Source organism: Trichoderma asperellum, chromosome 1, assembly GCF_020647865.1.
Source record: "Trichoderma asperellum chromosome 1, complete sequence".
NCBI lineage: Eukaryota > Fungi > Ascomycota > Sordariomycetes > Hypocreales > Hypocreaceae > Trichoderma > Trichoderma asperellum.
Window position 1 is genome coordinate 1,719,145 of NC_089415.1, and position 18,417 is coordinate 1,737,561.

General features: G+C 51.2%; 7 protein-coding genes across 8 annotated transcripts; 5 read left to right on the plus strand and 2 right to left on the minus strand.

Moving 5' to 3' along the window:
• Positions 1–74: 74 nt before the first annotated feature.
• On the minus strand, positions 75–3,159 carry TrAFT101_000529 (uncharacterized protein; the record flags this gene model as incomplete). Its single annotated transcript, XM_024904393.2, has 5 exons — positions 3,103–3,159; positions 2,735–3,042; positions 2,457–2,654; positions 1,010–2,399; positions 75–918 (listed from the first exon to the last, which is right to left on the minus strand). The coding sequence occupies exons 4-5, from the start codon at positions 1,153–1,155 to the stop codon at positions 75–77; spliced, it is 990 nt and encodes a 329-aa protein (XP_024764733.1). The 5' UTR covers positions 1,156–2,399; positions 2,457–2,654; positions 2,735–3,042; positions 3,103–3,159.
• Positions 3,160–4,003: 844 nt separating this feature from the next.
• On the plus strand, positions 4,004–5,632 carry TrAFT101_000530 (uncharacterized protein). Its single transcript, XM_024899278.2, has 2 exons — positions 4,004–4,238; positions 4,344–5,632. The coding sequence occupies exons 1-2, from the start codon at positions 4,180–4,182 to the stop codon at positions 5,371–5,373; spliced, it is 1,089 nt and encodes a 362-aa protein (XP_024764734.1). The 5' UTR covers positions 4,004–4,179; the 3' UTR covers positions 5,374–5,632.
• Positions 5,499–6,891, minus strand: KRR1 (ribosomal RNA assembly protein krr1). The gene has a single exon (XM_024899138.2). The coding sequence runs from the start codon at positions 6,719–6,721 to the stop codon at positions 5,759–5,761; it is 963 nt and encodes a 320-aa protein (XP_024764735.1). The 5' UTR covers positions 6,722–6,891; the 3' UTR covers positions 5,499–5,758.
• Positions 6,892–7,104: 213 nt separating this feature from the next.
• TrAFT101_000532 (mitochondrial 54S ribosomal protein uL11m) lies at positions 7,105–7,976 on the plus strand. The gene is made up of 2 exons (XM_024899203.2): positions 7,105–7,309; positions 7,427–7,976. The coding sequence occupies exons 1-2, from the start codon at positions 7,169–7,171 to the stop codon at positions 7,760–7,762; spliced, it is 477 nt and encodes a 158-aa protein (XP_024764736.1). The 5' UTR covers positions 7,105–7,168; the 3' UTR covers positions 7,763–7,976.
• TrAFT101_000533 (uncharacterized protein) lies at positions 7,977–10,259 on the plus strand. The gene has a single exon (XM_024904395.2). The coding sequence runs from the start codon at positions 8,708–8,710 to the stop codon at positions 9,881–9,883; it is 1,176 nt and encodes a 391-aa protein (XP_024764737.1). The 5' UTR covers positions 7,977–8,707; the 3' UTR covers positions 9,884–10,259.
• Positions 10,260–10,410: 151 nt separating this feature from the next.
• On the plus strand, positions 10,411–10,979 carry TrAFT101_000534 (uncharacterized protein). The gene has a single exon (XM_066126060.1). The coding sequence runs from the start codon at positions 10,509–10,511 to the stop codon at positions 10,893–10,895; it is 387 nt and encodes a 128-aa protein (XP_065982157.1). The 5' UTR covers positions 10,411–10,508; the 3' UTR covers positions 10,896–10,979.
• A 2,968-nt stretch (positions 10,980–13,947) lies between these two features.
• Positions 13,948–18,065, plus strand: TrAFT101_000535 (uncharacterized protein). Of its 2 annotated transcripts, XM_066126061.1 has the most exons (4): positions 13,948–14,334; positions 14,480–14,877; positions 15,354–16,713; positions 16,790–18,065. In XM_066126061.1, exons 1-4 carry the CDS (start codon positions 14,301–14,303, stop codon positions 17,422–17,424), a joined length of 2,427 nt encoding a protein of 808 aa, XP_065982158.1. In that variant the 5' UTR covers positions 13,948–14,300; the 3' UTR covers positions 17,425–18,065. The 2 variants fall into 2 exon arrangements, with proteins under 2 accessions (XP_065982158.1, XP_024764740.1); XM_024904399.2 differs by lacking the exons at positions 13,948–14,334; positions 14,480–14,877 and having other exon boundaries at positions 14,891–16,713.
• The last annotated feature ends 352 nt before the right edge of the window (positions 18,066–18,417 follow it).

Here is an 18,417-nt window from a genome sequence, read left to right on the forward strand (position 1 = left end):
CCTTTGTTGTAGTTACGCGCTCATTCTTTGCCATAGGAAGGCCATAAGCTCAGAATATGCCAGGTAGCCATACTTTAATAAACCAGAGGTGCAACAACTGCTCCTGCAGCAAACGCGCAGCCGATTGTAATCATGCTAGACAGAGACAGCAATGAAATGCCGCTAATGCCATGCCCGGACGTACAGCCACCAGCCATTCGCGCTCCAATAACCATGAGTGCGCCTCCTGCCATTGCCAACAACGGCGGTGCCTCAAACACGGGAGCACTGGCCAGCGAAGGTATAGCCTGGAGCAATCCCCAGGCTCCAGCAGTGACGCCGGCGGCGAATATGATGCTGTTGTATGAAGTCGGTTTGGTATTTGGCTCTGCACCCTTAATCAGCCACCAAAAGTGGTTACCAATCTCTTCATACGCGGTAGAAATGCCTATCATAGACTTTCGTGTGATGATGGAGAATAGCTGGGAGAGACCAATGATTAAACCGCCCGTGGTTCCGAGAATCTTTGCTCCAGGAAACTGGGGAGTATAGGCCGTGGTTGCTGCGAGAATTGAAAGGCAGGCAGCCTCGAAGAGAAGCAAAGTGGCGCCTCTACTCAGACCCAGTTGATCATTCGCAGTCGTAGTTATAGGAGTGACGTTTGCTTTTTCTTTATTCCACTTGACCATCTTTGAAAAGAACCCAGTCCATAAAATGCCGCCTATTATGGCTCCGTTGAGTGCATGAAAGCCGGTATGGACGCCAGCAGCCAGTTGAGGATACAGTGTCCCCGGACAAGAGCCCGACAAGGCCATTCCAGCACCGAGGAGGGCACCGCCGATGATATTGCCGTCATATCTAGAGAAAAGACCTATCGGCGAGGAGCTTCTGGGCTTTAGCTTCACGTAGTCGAAGTGTTCTGCAACAGTGTATATGACTCTTTGTATATTAAAAGTTAGCCTTATGCCCATACACATGGCATACGATGCTATAAATGTTAAAAAAAGGGGGCTTCTGTTGTTGTACTTACGCGCTGCTTGCAGTTGCGGCGAGAAATGCCTGTACCATATGAAAGTTTTCAAACTTCATCTGGGCAACGACAATGGCAGGATTATGGAATGAAGCACCCATGGTGGCAGCTCCAAAAGCTGCACCCGTTAAGAAAGTTGCTGCCATGGTAGAATGATTCTGGGAGTATAATAGCCCAAAGAGACGAAGGAATACGACACACTCTAAGGAGATAGGCGCGGATAGTAAGACGCAAGATGCTAGTTGTCTGAGGACCTGGAGATGTCTACTTAAAATACAAGAATAACATTAATAATGAATAGTAATATATGCAGGGAGGTTCGGCGTCGATACGTAGAGGGCGCCGATAGCATTAGTCGTGGACACCGTTTTAATGATCGTATAATAATAATCCTCGTTCGGGTCATCGGGCACTACTGCGAAGACTCTGGGGTATGGTATGATCTGCACTCGGGCTTCAAACGTCGTCAGCCTCTCACCACAGGCTTACGATGCCTTGCTATATTTCCTCCATGGCTCGTACCAGGCATAAGGACCCTAATCAAGAAGGAAATGGGCTCATATGAAAGAGTCGCCGACAAGTTTTGTTTTAGTGGGCCCCCTGCCATTGGCCACCATCGCCGAGACCCCGAAATCGACGGACCGGATGGCCAGAGGCGCAATTCTCGGGGACCATGGCGTGCGTGGCGGTATGGGCGGGATTTATGCTTTTAACGTTCTGACACTCCCGTAGGATATTCCGGATCGAGTGTACTGTGATTGTGCTACACTCGGTCGGGGAGAGCAATGCCCATTTTGTGTAGCTGGGAGTAATGGCAATGCGCCAGCCTCATACAAATAATACTATAGCCCGAAATCTAGTTGAAAGCGAGGATATTTTTGCATCGGTAATGACATTCACAAGTTAACACCAACACCCACTGTGAATGTTTGGAAGAATCTCCGGACAGGGCATACCGGGGATCATCTTGGACACAGCAAGGGAAGTCATTTGGGGTCTGTGCCAATATTGCGAGAACCTCAAGGGTGTGAAGACATTTTAGTCAAGTCGCCGGACATTATATAAGCTTGAGCTGTAGCCTAATAAAAGCAGCGCTTGGTGTATAGTGTTGTTCTCAAGCAAGGAGATTTTGCTCCAGATGCACACTGTGGGCGTTGACTGTTCTCAAACGGCTAAACTAGCTCTGACCAGCGCAAGGCCGGAGATTCTCTCCTAGCGAGCGTCGGTGAACAGCTCAAGCTGAAGATCGGGTGGGTCTCTAGGATGGGTGAAGAAGTTGAAACATGCAGCGGTCATTCTGCGCCTGGTGGTGATTTCGCCTACCATACAGTATATCGGCGAAGCTGTCAAATGACGGTGAAGCGGTGGATGGCGGGCATCGACGTAGAATCTTCTTAGGGATTAGTATTTGCAGACAAAGAAAGAAGTGGAACACACACGGATATACCTTTTTCTTCTTTAATATCCCGGCTGCTCTATGTTCTGTGTAGATGGATTCGTTCATTTAATAGCACTGGCTAGGACTCGAATTCGCCTTGTCGCTTCTTGATTGAATCGTATTTCCCCAGGTCTTCCGCAGGCCAAGGAAATGACATCAAGCATCGGGAAGACGGTTTCATTAGAATAACCGCAAAGCGAATAAAGGCTTCAAAATAGAAACGTTTTCTTCGAAATCAACAACTAGTCTTTAATCCAACCATATCAAAGCCCACGCCAAATACATACCGGGAAGCCTTTCGGCGAGCTCCGATGACGGACTTTAAGGCCGGTCGACCGAGCCGACGTAGAAACCGCGGACTCAACGGCGGACAATGCTCCATCAGGTCGCCGTGCTGGACCTCCGCAACGGATGCGGCGATGGATCAGTCTTGTGCGCCTTGGACCTCTGTACATCCGGCCAGCAGCGTTTAAATAGGCCTGTGATTGTAGATTGGTGTATTGATTTGTTGATGCTAGTTATGGTTTCGCTGATGCAGTGATTTAAGATTGAAGAGCAGGACGACGAAGAGAGTTTGAAATTCAAATGGATAGGGCTTCCAAATGGTAGTAGAGACGCAGTTTGCTGGTCACGATTGCAAAGTGAAGATACGTACCTGCAGGCGCGGATTATCGATTAAGGTATTCCATACTACTACTAGGTAGGTACCTACTCGGACAATCGATAAGATTTTGTATATCGGATACAGTCGTAATCGTATTCAATGGCGGATGTAGCTTTTAAAGCGAAAGCGAGGTGCAGCCAGGAGGGTCGCGTATAGAAGACAGAAATCGTTTTAGAAAATTCCAACAAAAATAGCAGTAACTTGTAACGACCTCAAGCACCACAGGAGCTGATAATTAGAGAGTCGCTCTAAACCTTGAATTATCGGGTAAATGAGAGAAAATAAAACAGAGTGACTTTAAATTGAAAAAAAAAAAAAAAAAAAACCCCTTTTACGAACCGCATGAAAGTACTAAGGTAGTTGAATCTATTGAGGATGTAGACGTTTCCACCTATAACATCGTGATAGGATAGCATCCGCCATTTTGATTCCTAATTCTATACCTACCGATAGTCTCAATCCTATAGGCAAGCCTTCTTAATTCATCAATTTCCGAGCCATCCATCCATCAAATAGAGGTTGATGCGGTCAACCGTTTCGGCCACTTGGCCGGGATTATGTCAGTAGCACCTGTGTCACTCCGCTGTAAATACAGGCCAAGACCGGTTTGGTGTTCCTGGGCAACCATCGGGAGAAGTAAGTGCGACACCACACCAAACCAGCCAATAATTGTAGATGGAACTTCCCGCATGACCCAATTTAAATCAAATTCCAAAAAAAATAAAATAGCATAGGAACACAATGCTCTCTTTGAGATTCCCCCCTCTGGGTGCAGATGACAAATGCCGTCTGCGGACCGCTAGTTGCAGCGTAACCGAGGTCATCACAGCGAATCGTGGCGGGGTTGATGTCATAATAGGCAATTTGCAGCATTTTAAGAGTGAGCCGCCTAGCAGAAAAGGCGGACCGCTTGGCTGCGGTGAGAGAGCATCTGAATAGTCGTGTGTGTGTATAAGAAGAATATAAGTCTGCAAAGACAGGCCGATTGCGTGCCAACCGATATTTTCCCATTTCCCTTGTATCAATTACCATCATTTATTCTCGTCGAAATCAAACACCACCTCCACAATGCCGCGAATTATCACCTTGAAGCAGGTTGAGGGCAAGCCTGGAGAAGTCTACTACCCGTAAGCCTCATCAGCTCTACCGCTCATCCACTCCCCCGTCTGCGAATTTCAAAAGAAAGCGCAGAAAGATCGATCGTAAAGGCTCACATGTATCATTGATTACAGCATCCAAATCAAGGAGGTCCCCAAGCCCACGCCAGGCCCGGGTGAGGTCCTCGTCCGCATCTCCGCCATAGCCCTCAACCACCGAGATCTCTTCATCCGTCGCCACCAGTATCCTGCCATTTCCTTCACCAACCCCATGTTTGCCGATGGCTACGGAACTGTCGTCGAAACTGGACCGGCTGTCACCCGCAAAGACCTCCTTCACAAGGCCGTCCTGCTGACGCCCATGCGGGGGTGGGAATCTGATCCTGCCGGGCCAGAAGACGCTCGTAAGTTTGCCGTCATTGGCAGCAGCAAGCTCACCGATGCTGCAACTGGACAGGACTACGTCGTTGTGCCTGAAGATGAGGTGGTTCTCGCGCCAGAGCACCTCACGCCCGGCGAAGGTGCCGCGCTGCCCCTCGTGGGACTTACAGGATGGAGAGCCCTGGTGACCAAGAGCAACGCGGCTTTCCCCGGGAGCAACATCCTCGTCACGGGCATCGGCGGCGGTGTCGCACTGTCAGTGTTGCAGTTCGCCGTCGCCTTTGGAAGCAACGTCTACGTCACCTCCGGCGACCCGGAAAAGCTTGAGCGGGCAAAGGCTCTGGGTGCAAAGGGAGGCGTCAACTACAAGTCCGAGACGTGGGAGAAGGATCTGGCTGCCATGTTGCCAAAAGATCGACCTTATCTCGACGCCATTATCGATGGTGCTGGGGGACCAATCATCAAAAAGACAATCCGCATCTTGAAGCCCGGAGCGGTCATCTCCCAATACGGCATGACGGTGTCTCCCAAGATGGATTGGCTGATGCAAGCTGTGCTCGCTCATGTGGAGCTCAAGGGTGTTACAATGGGATCAAAGAAGGAGTTTAGGGACATGGTGGCGTTTGTCAAGGAGAAGAAGATCAGACCAGTGATTAGCAAGACGATCAAGGGTTTGGGTGATCTCGAGGCCATCAACAAGTTATTTGAGGAGATGGAACACGGAAGGCAGTTTGGCAAGCTGGTGATTGAGGTTGACTCCGAAGCATCCTCTCCAAGACTGTAAGGATGACTGGGAAAGGAAATGGACATGAAGAGATGGACATGACTCTGGCACTGGCAAACATGTCAATAATAGTGAAAAGGGAAAAGAAGAAGAAGAGCAAGCGAAGATTGAACACTTTGTATTATCGAGGGATTTCGCCGACTTTGATAAACAAAGTAACCCCTGTATAGGCACTAGTAGGCAGGCACTTATAGCCACTTGTTTTGTATATAATACACGCATATCTGAAAGCAACAACTTGACGTCGAAATCAATTTTTAAAAAAAAAAATCCATTTCAAATGTCCTCTGGATATTATTTATTTATTTGTGCAAGTCGGTAGATTAACAGATAAAAACAAACGCTCCTAACCGTCCACAACACCCGGCGCAATCCAATCGCCACCCTACTCAGAAGTCTTCTTCCGCTTCTTTTTGGGTCTGTCTTCTTCCGGAGGTACGAATTCCGCTGCTCGCTGCTTCGCCCGCTCCTCCTTGGCCTCCTTCTGCTTCTCCCTGCGCTCGGTGAGCACGGCCCTGTCCTTGGCCTCCTTGCTGAGGAAGTACTCGCCGCTCTCAATCTGCTTGTCAACCTTGCTCTTCTCCGGCGCGGGCGGGAATGGCGTGTAGACCTTCTTGGTCTTGTCTGTGACCTTGAGGGGCACCCGTCGCTTGCTCAGCGTCTTCTTCTTGAAGTTTGGCAGGAAGCGGTCCCAGCTCTCGTTGGCCAGCTCGGGGTCCTTGGCCAGCTCACGCTTGATCATGAGCTCTTTGATGTGATAGATGGGGTGGATGTTGTTCATGCAGTCTTCGACGACTCTGCGAAGCTCCTTGAGGCCCTTGTACGGCCCCATGGCCGATACTGTGTTTCCGTGGACGAGGATGTACGTCTCCGTCAGCAGCTCGAGCGCCTTGAGCGTAGAGCCGCTGGGGCCCAGTATCCGCTGGCGCCGCTTGACGAATCGCTCCTTATTCCGCACCAGGTTCCGGATCTTGATGATGTCGCACGCCACGCCGTCTTCCAGGATCTTGACGGCCTGAGGAGCCGGCACGCTTCGCGCCAGCAGCTTGATGAGGTCACGCGCGTTCAGGATGGCGGCGGGATCAAACGTCTTTCGCGTCGTCTTGACCGTCATGGAACCCTCGACGAGATCCAGCGTGCAGGCAATGCCGTGCTTCTCCAGCGCCTTGGTGATCAGCGGCCAGGCCTCCTTCAGGTAGACTTCGCGGTATTTGGGGAAGAGCGTGACAAAGGACGATTCTTCGGTGAATGTGCCGCCGACATTGTCCTTTGCCGTAAAGGCCTCGACCTTCCACTTGTCGATATCGTCGGTATCCCAGGGCTTGTCTTTTTTATGTGTCGACGGCATTGTGCTCGTCCGTCAAAAGAATGGAATCGGGAGAGTTGTAGATGATTCGAGACGGTTTGTATGGATTCGGTTAATCTGGTTCCGATGAGCGATGCCTCTGTCTTCTCCTTTCCTCTTTTCTCTTTTATTGCTTTTGTTTTTGTGATCTTTTGCAATGATATGGTAGTGAGATTCTCCAGATAGGCTCTGCGGCCAAAAATTTTGGGTGCTTGCATTGAAATCTGCCATGGGGAGCTATCGATAAGATAAGAACAATAAGTGGACCGCGCTACAACTGTCTGGTACTAGCCAATCGCGAGGCACTAACCCCGCCTGGTCACTAGCGCCAACTGCTCCCATGGGTGCAGCTGCAAGTTGCTCCAAGATTTCAGACGCCCAAAAATCTCCATCAGAGTCGCGAGATCGATATTGCGCATCGCCTCAATCCTCCGCAAAGCAACGCCAACCATGTCCAAAGCAGCAAAGGGCGCCGCGGGCGGGGTCGACACCATCGTCAAGCTGATTGTGGGAGCCGGCCAGGCCAGTCCCAGCCCTCCAGTTGGTCCTGCGCTGGGTAGCAAGGGTGTCAAGTCTATGGACTTTTGCAAGGTTTGTAGATTCCCTGCGTTGCCATAAGATATATATATATTTCTATGTATATATATAATGCACAAGGGTTGCATTATAGACAACAAGCACAGACCCAGAGACTAACGGTCGTTCTAGGAATTCAATGCCAGAACTGCAAACATCATCCCCGGAACGCCCATGCCATGCCGAGTCACCGTTCGCCCAGATCGGTCCTTTACCTTTGATCTCAGAACACCTCAGACATCCTGGCTGCTGCTCAACGCTGTGGGAGCGCCGGTGGGCAAGAAGGGAAACCGAAAAGGCGTCAGCAAGCCTGGACACGAGACGGTTGGCACCATTAGCTTGAAGCACGTCTACGAAATTGCCAAGATTAAGCAGTCAGAACTTCGCCTCTCTGGACTGTCGCTGGAAGGCTTATGCCGGTCCATCATTTTCCAGTGCAAATCAATAGGAATCAATGTGGTGGCTTAACGAAGTAATGATACCAACCAAAGAGAAAGAAAGACAAAAGAAAAAAAAAATTGAATAAAAGAGGTGTTCTGGTCATGGTTTTGTGATCTCAGCATGCATCAAAAAATGAGCTGACTGAGATGGTGTACAACATACTACGGAGATACGAAAGATGTACGATCAAGTTTCGAAAAGATATACATATTATAGACATGGACATTTTCCACCCCTTATTATTTGAGGTTTTCCTTTTCCTTTTCCTTTTCCTTTTCTTTTTCACCCATTCGCTTATTCATCCTCTTCATCCTCCATCATTTTCCACTTTGCCGTTCATTATCGCGTTTCAGCAGGCGCCCGGATTTAATCTTGGTAAGCATTGGTGCCTGGAGCCGATTGAGACATTTCCGCCGGAGTAGCACCCAATAAATTACAGCCTCACTCACAAGGACCGAATCGAGAGGACGCCATTCGCCAGAGAAGCTTATTTTCAGCCACAGGATTGCAATCCTCGCCCAGGTGGCCTTCAAACATGGTGCCCTCTTGGAAGCCAACCCTGCCATCTCCTGCAAGTGTGCCTTAAAAATCACGTACGAAACACTCGGGCAGGGAGGGAAAATACCCTATTGGCCATGGCACATTCGCTTCCGTCTGCGATTCGTGGAGAGCCATGAGGCGCTGCAAGGTTTAGTGTGTCTGTTGGCTGGAAACAATCATCACGAGGCTGTAGGCCTCCAGGTGGTGCTGAAACCTAAAAATGCTGCGCTTCCCCTCATGGCGGCTCCTATGTATTGCATGTCTGCCTAGCCAACTTTGCAAGTGAACACATTCCTGCATAAATCACCACTTCGGGACCAGCCTTTCTCTCGGAACCAGCTAGCGCATCGCCAGCTGTCGCCTTCGAAATCTGCCTGGCATATGACAAACAATAAGGCGACGAACAAGCAAATCAAGAGAAAAGAATAAACAATGCCATCCCTGGCTTGCACGTGCGGCCGCCGCTTCAACAATGAGGAAGCTCTGCGAGACCATAGAAGCTCTGTGGCGCGGTATATCTGCAGCCAGTGCAATAAGTGCCTCCGCAACCTCAATGGTTTTATGAAACATAGGGCCTCCTCCTTTCCGGCTTGTGGACAAATCCGACTAAAGGACATGAACTGGTTCTGCACCGATTGCAACGCAAAATTTGATGATCGGGATGCCCTGCGCCAGCATTCTACTTCAGCCGGGCACGCCGTTGAGTTTCGTTGCTGTGACTGCAATAAGAACTTCAAAAATGCGCCAGCTTTGAACCAACACCTACGGGATAAGGTCCACAAGAAGAAGCCACCACAGCGTAAGGCGCAGCATCACTGTAAAGACTGTGATCGTTCATTTGGCAGCGCTCGCGCCTTGGAACAGCATCTGCATTCAACAATCCATCATCCGATTAGCAATTTGACCTGCATGGCGGGTAAGATATGCGGCGTGGAATGCAAGGCTCGTTTCAGCAGCCCCTCAGCTATGATTGCTCACATGGAGAATGGCACTTGCCGGTCGGGCATAAACCGGCAGAAGCTCAACAGGTTGATACTTGTGCAAGACACCGATCATCTCATTACCAGTTCCAGCGGAATCTTTGAGTATTCGGGCTGGGCCAGCCTGGAAAACGATGAAGGATCAGCAACTTGCTCTGGATTCATGACACCAAGCACAGAATCAGATGAAGGGGTGCTTTTGACCCCGAGCAGCAGCCAACTTGATTTTGGTAGCCTTGTGGAAAGACAACTGACAAGACGTTCACCCTCCGGGTTCGAAACTGACTCCACAGCAAGTGACAGCACAGAGCTATCCAAGCCAAAGTTTTTCTTCTGTCCTCTTTGCCCCGATACTAAACGCCCATTCTTGACACGCTCGGGCCTGGAAATGCACATGAGCTCCGCTGCTCATACCCCCAAGATGTTTCACTGTCCCTCAATCCTCTTCTCAGGAAAATCTGGAAAAGCCCAACCGACTATGAGGAATTTTTCGACGATTAGCGGGCTCGTAGCACACATTGAGAGCGGCGTCTGCCATGGCGGAAAAGCAGGCTTGCGAACCGTGATGGAGCATATGGAAGAAAGGCTGGAGGAGATGGGCATGTCATTCAAGCTGCTGAGCCTATGAGGCGGTGTTCTCTGGCCATGAGGCGGTACTTTTCCTTTGTCTCTCCCTTTTCATTGTGTTGCTTATTTAGAATTGCTTGATGACCAACGACACCTTTAGGAAAGCTATCTATTTGAGTTCTCTAGGATGCCTTGATTGCTTGATAGTTAACGGCGGCTTCAGGGGGTACCTTAGCTATTATACTTGGAGTTGATATGGATTTGTTGGATATAGTTTTAACTGGTTTGATGTTGATGAATTACAGACTCGAGTGAGTCTCTCTTTGGATTCCAGACAATTTTACTCAATCTTATGACCTCGGCCAATTACACTGTACTATTTGCATATATCAACATATGGGCAGACTTTCTAGCTAGAGTGGAACAACCATTTCATCCATTCTGGTGCTGTTGACGTGATTCTGTTTAATACCATTCTCGAACAACGGTTGAACAGCTATAGAGCCTTACAGTTGAAAGGGGAAGATGGGCAGACTTAATTCATTGAACCATGAAACTGCGTCCAGCATTTGAGACAACGTGCCCCACTCGGAGTCGTCAACTTTATTGATCAGCATCCGGCCACGGCAATATAAATAGAACATAGAGGAGCAGTCGTTTTTTTTGTGGGCAACTTGTGGACCGATATGTCACCCGGCAATTCAAACATGTCCCTGCGTTTGGGTGAACTCATGCTGCGGGGGGCTGACGTGCAAGACTTGCTATCACCTGTTGCATACGTTTTGAACATCCAACCAGCTAGGAGAAACAACGGCGATATAGGACCCGTTGTTAGTCACAGATCTCGAGAGTGGGCGAGTATTTGCCACATGCTGGCTGCTGATCCCGGCCTGGCATTCGATAACACCTATGCAAGCTGGCCAGAAGAGCATGAACCACGTTCCATGTTGGGCGATGAAGCTCCGTTACAGTATGTGATTTGCTTGCTTGTTACTATTCGGAGAAGAGCGAATTACATGGTGCCAAAGAGGCTCGTGCGTTCTGTAACGGAAACTAGAGCTGTCACCGCATAACGGAAGCGACGCTACCTATTCCATTGATGGCAACTTTCTGTTGGGCTCGCCAAGGATTCAGCTCGAAGTTGGGCTGGACTAATGCATAGAATTTTTTTTTCCTTCCATTTTCGCCTTCGTGTGCTCGTCTACACACAAGGAAGTGTGGGTGGCAAAAGAAGATACGGCGATCCCGACAACTTACAGTGTGTACATATGTACAATTGGGCTTGGCAGATGGAGAACTGGAACTGATTGCTTTTCCAATGGGCTGAAATTCAGACGCATTTCGGGAAATGATTTGTGCAAAGAGAAGAAGAAAAAAAAATAAGTGATACAGTAAGGACTTGCTTGATTTGGGAGTAGTAGTTTCATTCCCCGACTTGGCTTCCTTTCTTGTCCCTTGACAAGCCGAGAATAACGTTTCTCTCCGAGTGGGGGCCTCAATCTAAGTGGGATCTCAAATAATCGGGAGAGGCAGATGCTATTATGTACATAGTAGTATAGTAGTGCTAAGTACCTACTAGACTAGTAGCAGCACAAAGCAGAGCCGAAAGTCGGCCATGGCTACTGCAAACAGCCAGGATTCGCAGCTTGGCTTGCCGCTTCGGAAGTGAGACCCAGCCACGATAGAGGCCATCGCCGCCAGATGAGAGCGTTGGAGGCAAGATTGCAGAATACGAGCGGGTTTAACATGTACCGGTACATAGATAATCAATATGTAGGTACGAAGCCGCGCAGGTGCGAGCTGGTAATTTTACCCCGTACTACGAAATTCAATACAAACCTGCAATATTACGCCGCAGCACATATCACCGCATATCACCGCATGTAGGCACTGCCACTACTAGGTACTGCTATTTGTTGACAGTACCTTTCCCTCATCCCCTGTTGCGGCTCTCGTTTGTGCCTGGAAAGGGCACTAATACGGGCCGACTTTGAGCGGTTTGCTTGCATCTGGATCTGTGCTACCATCCATGTCCCGAATGGCTGGTCCTCATGACCCCCCTTCTTGCTTATGCTGACTGGACAGATACCTGGATGAATGAGGCTAGCCGAGGCGATGGGAACTGCTTGTTACAAGCAAGATGCCGGCAAGCCTGTCCAAGCTCGTCCCCCAGCAGCAGCTCGACATGGCACAGGAGCATGATTGAGTCATCCATTGGACCGGATGATGAACGGAGAGCGTCGAGGATGAGACTGAGATGTCAAGCATGCAGGTACTGCTACTAGTAAGGTAGTTAGTGAACCATGCAGATGCAGATGCAGAGAGAGATGTAGAGAGAGACACATCATCACCACCATCGTAATCATTTAATCCTCCTCATCGCTAGAAGAGCTCCCCCCGGTGGATGAGGCACTTTGCTGGCAAGCTTGGAATGCACCAGCTGGCCCCAAGTACTGCTTGTATCCGCCAATCACGGCAGCACTCCGCTGTGCTATATCCGTCTATCCATGGGCAGGTGTCACTGATAGGACGCAAGACGCGGGACACTGGCTAGGCGTGGGTGGGTAAGACTCCATAGCAAGGCACTAGTAAAAGCCTCGATTTGCCCTGGACAGGCAGCACAAAGCCCACGGAGCAGCAGCTCCACGGAGAAATAGCTCAAAGTTGCGTTGTGTATATGCATCTATGCCCACGGCAGATGGATATCGAGGCAAGTTTGCCAGCCGTTGCCGAGGCATTTGATGATTATGCCGGTGCCTAGTACAGCATACAGCATACATGCAGTCAGTTTGAGTCGAGTACTGCATACAAGTACTACTAAACTGGTGACCCAGAAGCAACAGCCAGCCATGCAGTACTGTGGACAAACTCGCGATAACACCGCATCAGCAGAGCTACAGCTATACATACATACTAGGCCAGGTAGTGTAGGATCTGCAGGAATGGGCAAGCCAGCTGCTCATCGCTTTTTGTGGCGTGCTGGATGGCGCCTGGACTTATTCCGCAACTCCCGAGAAAAGCGCTTTATCCGATAGATTGACGCAGCATTCGGGGCTGGCTGGGGAATTTTTCTAGATTGCGCCTCGAAGCGCCGTTCGATGCGGCGGGAGTTGAGCTTCTCGTTCTCGCGCCTTGTACCCCAAAGTACCCTCCAGCGCCCTTGGTATCCCGGGCGTCTGCTAGGCAGGCCGCGCCCAGCGCCAGATACCGCCGCGGCAGGTCTCTTGGGGTCGGCGCCGCTGTATTTGCAGCGCATCTTGCGGGCCGCGGCGGTACCTCCAGCGAGGGGGAAGCGGTACGGGGCGCTGGGGTTCCTGTGGCTCTCTGGGCGGATCTGGTGCGTGCAGCACTGTAGCAGAGCAGCCCGCTATTATTCCCCTCTCCGCCCAGCAACAGAGACAGCGGCCTGGCCAAGGGGCGAAGCGGTACAAGGAGAGTACATGGAGCTTTCACGGCGGGATGACAGCTGCGGACAAGGCAATGCGGAAGCGTTTGTCGCTTTTGGGGTGCTGCACAATCTCCCCAAGTAGCAAATTGGTACGATCGATTATACATTCATCCATTGCTTTACCTACTAAGTTACTACTATAGTGCTTGTAGTAGCAGTACATCTGCTAGCAGCTACTAGTAGGTAGCTGAAGCCGAGAGACACAGAACGTCAGAATGCGGCAATCCCAAGAGAGGGTACCTGGCGGTACATGCTCGCGATTGGGACGCCGTGGGAGGACGAGCTGCAAAAGCATGTGACCGGATTTGGCAGTAGGTACCGGCTACCTGTGACGTGGTGTATCGCTGGTAGTGCAGCCAAGGTTCCTTGAAGACGCAGATGGAGATGCAGAGAGACGAACCGAGAGAGAGAGAGAGAGAGAGAGAGAGAGAGAGAGAGAGAGAGACACGCAAATTGATGCCCAGTGAGCAGCGTCTTATCCAATATATCTAACATACCATGTACTCCGTATGTGTGTGTAGTACCCAATTCTTAAGCAGCAGCAGCGGAGTTGTCTTTGGACTTGCCCCCCCCCCCCCTGCAAAGCCCTGTAATAAACCAATGTGCCCTGCAGCCAGCATCTACAGCGCAGCGCAGCGACTCCCGAGGGTACGCAACCCGCGCCTCTGTCGCTCTGTACCGGTACCTCGTCCGAGCCCCACCATCGGCCGTCCAACCCATCCATCCCGATTGTGCTCAATTTCATTCTATCGTTCGCGCAAACCGAACCAGAGAAAAAAAAAAAGCGGTCGCCTTTCCGCTCTCGCGCTGGCCACCGGCTTTGCGCTGCCGCTACCTTCGCCCCGGCCCTCTCAAAACTTCGCTCCCCCAAGATTCCGATTCCTGGTCCTGGTCTTGGTCTTGATCCTGGTTTTGGTTCTGGTTCTGGCTCTGGCTCTGGTTCTGGTTCCTCTGGGAGGGTCTTGGTTGCCGCGCCTCTGCCATCTTCTTCTTGCTTCTTCAATCTCCATCGGGAATCCAGTCTTGCTCCATGGCGTCGTCTGCGACCTCAAAGGCCGCTGGTGGTGAGTGTCTCCCCTACGGGCCCGTCCGGCGCATCCGCCTGGTTGCTGCCGGAGTCTGGCGCTACGAGACATGCTTTTGCTGCTTATTCCAGCGATGATGACACAAACAATGCAAAGTGTGCTGACCTCTGTGCGTGTCTTCAAGCCGGCGCAGATGCTGCTGCCGCCCAGGCGCCGTCGCCGGCTCAGGGCGATATCTCGAGCTCCAGCAAACATCGCGAAGCCCCCGCCGCCGCCGTTCGCTTCTCCTCTGCCGTCGAGGAGATTGAGCCGCAAACACCTGCTGCACCCGCCGCAGCTTCAGCTTCAGCTTCGCCATCGGCTTCAGCAGCACCGCCAGCAGCGGATCCGGCCTCGTCCAAGCCTGCTTCCGTCAACGAGTCCTTGACGGCCACCACAAACACCTCAGATCGCTTCGACACCTTCAACGAGGTGGCTGCCGACCAGATCAAGGCCTTCCAGAAGTCGCTCCAAGGACTGCCCTTGCAGGAGCGCCGCATGAGCACTTTTGGATTCGAGGCCTTTTCCCTTCCTGCATCACGGGTAAGAGCTCCATCCGCCATGACCACGATCCATCCCCTCCCATTGTCCTGTTTCAAGGATAGGCACTGTAGTATCTCGGACTCTGGCCTACTCTGCTTGCCTGTGTTTGCTTGCTTGCTACTCTATCCCTTGTTACTCTTCCCTCCTCCTACTCCTACTCCTATGACCCCTTACAACCAACCCCCCTCCCCTTTTCACAAACAACTATACAGCCTCATTTTTTTTTGTGTTTCTCACCACCGTTTATTTCCATCATCCTCTAGCTCCGCAAAGATATCCCCGTCATTGGTTTGCACCCACCATGCCAGCCGATGATGTATCCAGTCACAAGCGCTCCGAATGTTTTCATCCCCGAATCATCGCCTCACGCCTCCGGCCACCCGAAGCCCAGCTTGATGCCCGTCATCATGCCCTGCATATCCTCTCCTTCTCAGTTCCCACCCCGCTCAGCTGCTAACCCACGCACCCCTGGCCAGGTTGCTTCCCGCGACGATGCATCCAATGACTCTACCAGATTGCCCACGCCAAACTCGTCCGGATGGCAGTCTCCTCACGGAAGTCCTCGGCTTTCGGCCCTGGCCTCTCCTCCGCTCACGCCTGCCGGCTCAGATCCCGACAAGAGGTTAAATAAGGACACCGGTGCCGCCGGTACTCCCGGTACCTCCATCAGCGATTCACATCACATTATAACTCCGCAGCCTTCGAGCCCTACCGCCGACAAGGCGCCTTCTTCCACCACTGGTGCTGCTGATCGGAAAGCAGCCCTCGCCCACCGGCCTGTTTCTTCGTCTGACCACGCCATGTCCAGGGCCTCATCGTCCACCGACGATCATCGCCCAGAGTCTCGAGGGCTCCACAGAAAGGACTTCTTCTCTGTCGGGCCCAGCTCCGTCCCCGTGTCCCGTGAATCCAGCCCGTCCAGGAGCTCAGCCGCACACTACTACTCCAAGCCAATGGCTCAGCACAGTGACGCCAACGATCCGTATGCAAAGGGCCGTCGCCCCCCTCAGCAGCAGCACCCCACCCGTCACTCAGTCGACCCACGATTCATCTTCTCCATCTCCAGGAAGAAGAAGGACCGAAATGGCCCATCGCCCACCTCGTCAAAGGCAAGCGTCGGCGTGTACGGCCAGTCCAGGCAGAGCGACGATTCTGGATCGACTGACGGTGTCCACGGACATGCGGCTGCGGGCTCCATGTCCGACCTGAAGCGCTTCTTCCGAAAGTCAGGCCACCACAAGAAGCGGGACCATTCGCCGTCATCCATCAAGTCATCGTCCAAATCCAGTCAGGCCAGCCGCTCCAGCCAACAGCTGCCCTTTGGCGACGACCATGGCTTGACCTCCAAGTATGGCAAACTCGGCAAGGTGCTGGGCTCTGGTGCTGGAGGTTCCGTTCGGCTCATGCGTCGGACCGAAGACGGCACTGTTTTCGCCGTAAAGGAATTCAGGGCCCGACACACCTATGAGACGGAGAGGGAGTACAACAAGAAGGTGACGGCCGAGTTCTGCGTGGGATCAACCCTCCACCACGGCAACGTCATCGAGACCCTGGACATCCTGCAGGAGAAGGGGCGCTGGTTTGAGGTCATGGAATATGCGCCCTTTGACCTCTTCGCCATTGTCATGACTGGCAGGATGTCGCGGGAGGAGATTCGATGCAGCTTCCTGCAGATCCTCAACGGTGTCACCTACCTGCACAGCATGGGTCTCGCCCATCGAGACTTGAAGCTCGACAATGTCGTCGTTAGCGAAAAGGGCATCATGAAGATTATCGATTTTGGTAGTGCCCATGTCTTCAAGTATCCTTTTGAAAGCGGATCCGTTCCCGCCAAGGGTAAGTTTTCCATATATGAATTTCTCAAGACTACTACACCTAGTCCATGTTCGCTCCATACTAATAATCAATATAGGCATTGTTGGTTCCGACCCGTATTTGGCGCCTGAGGTTTACGATTCCAAGGAGTACAACGCCGAAGAAGTCGACATTTGGTCGCTTGCCATCATCTTCTGCTGCATGACTTTGCGCCGCTTCCCCTGGAAGATTCCCCGCATGACGGACAATTCGTACAAGCTGTTCGCAGCCAGCCCGACTCCTGGCCACGACCCCGGCAAACTGCTGCGCCCCAAATCCACCAACGACCTGTCATCTGTGGCTGCTCGAGAATTTTTGCCCGATGACGATGCCAAGTCTCAACGCGGCGGCGGGCACAAGAGGCAGGATTCGGATTCCCCCTCTGCTACAGGCACCGACCTGCCACAGCTTCCAATCCCGGGCGTCAGCGTGCCCGACAGGTCGAAAGAAGTCGTTCGAGGACCCTGGAGGATTCTCCGGCTGCTCCCCCGCGAAAGCCGCCACATCATCCATCGCATGCTGGACATCAACCCCAAGTCTCGAGCCAGAATGGGCGAGATTTTGGAGGAGCCATGGATTGCCGATACCGTCATTTGCCAACAGGTCGACGGCGGTGAAGTCATCCCAGCCTGCGACCACAAACATGTTCTGGAGCCTCCCAACTCTCAGCCGCCTCCCCCGAAAAAGGTCTAAGCCGAGGTGCTAGTTTCCTGGACAAAGCAAAACTTATTCGTTATCATTCTCATCATTTTTTTTTTTTTTCCAATTCGCCTCATTCTACGACTCTCTCTTTATGCATCTTATCTCATACCATCTCTAACTCACATCTCTCTTTTCTATATACGTTTGTTGGGCGTTTTTCACTGTTTTATTGGCTTTGCATCATGGGAAGAAATTGCACAATACCAAATATTTTTTTTTCTTTTTAAAAAAAGAGCGAAAGGGGACTACGACTCAGAGAAAATGGGGAGATGTCATTGCTAGGAGGCCTCGACTGGTTGCGGGTGTGTATGCGTGTATGGCAGGAAGTGCGCCATGTGTTTGAGTGTGTCGAACGGTTTTGTTTAAACAGCAGATCAAACCTAACCTCAGGGTTACTTATTTCTATTTTTACATAGTGACATACTATTTACTCTTTACATAGTTGACGGGCATTTAGGAGACGGATTTCGGCGGTGGCAGGCGATTAGGGAGGGGAGGACATAGACGGCGTCAAAATGTTGGTGATTTACAAAGGCCAATGTATCTGGACATAATCAATAACACGAAATCTTTTCATGAAACTGTAATTCTCTTTTAAAATGTATTCTCCATCTACAATGCATACTATATCAATCGAGATGCTACCTACCTACTAGTAGTAACACTGTAGTAATCGAAGCAGTCCATCAATGAGCAGTTTTTAGCTGCTGAGGGGCATTTTCATTTTCTTCCATATTTGGGTTAGCATGGCGGGGTTGTGTTAGTACCTGCTATGTACATGGCATTAGCACCGCCGAAGCTCCCTTGAAGCTATCACGGAGACTGTTTGGCTTCGGAAGAGGGGAAATCCCGGGCCGACAAAAAAAATTGTCCACTAGCAGTTGCTGGATTCTGGAAGCCGTTAGAAGGGAAAGAAGCAGCCGAGCTGCCGATCTGAACCGCTTCTGCAGCCTTTTTTTCTTTCCTCTCTCTCTCTCTCTCTAT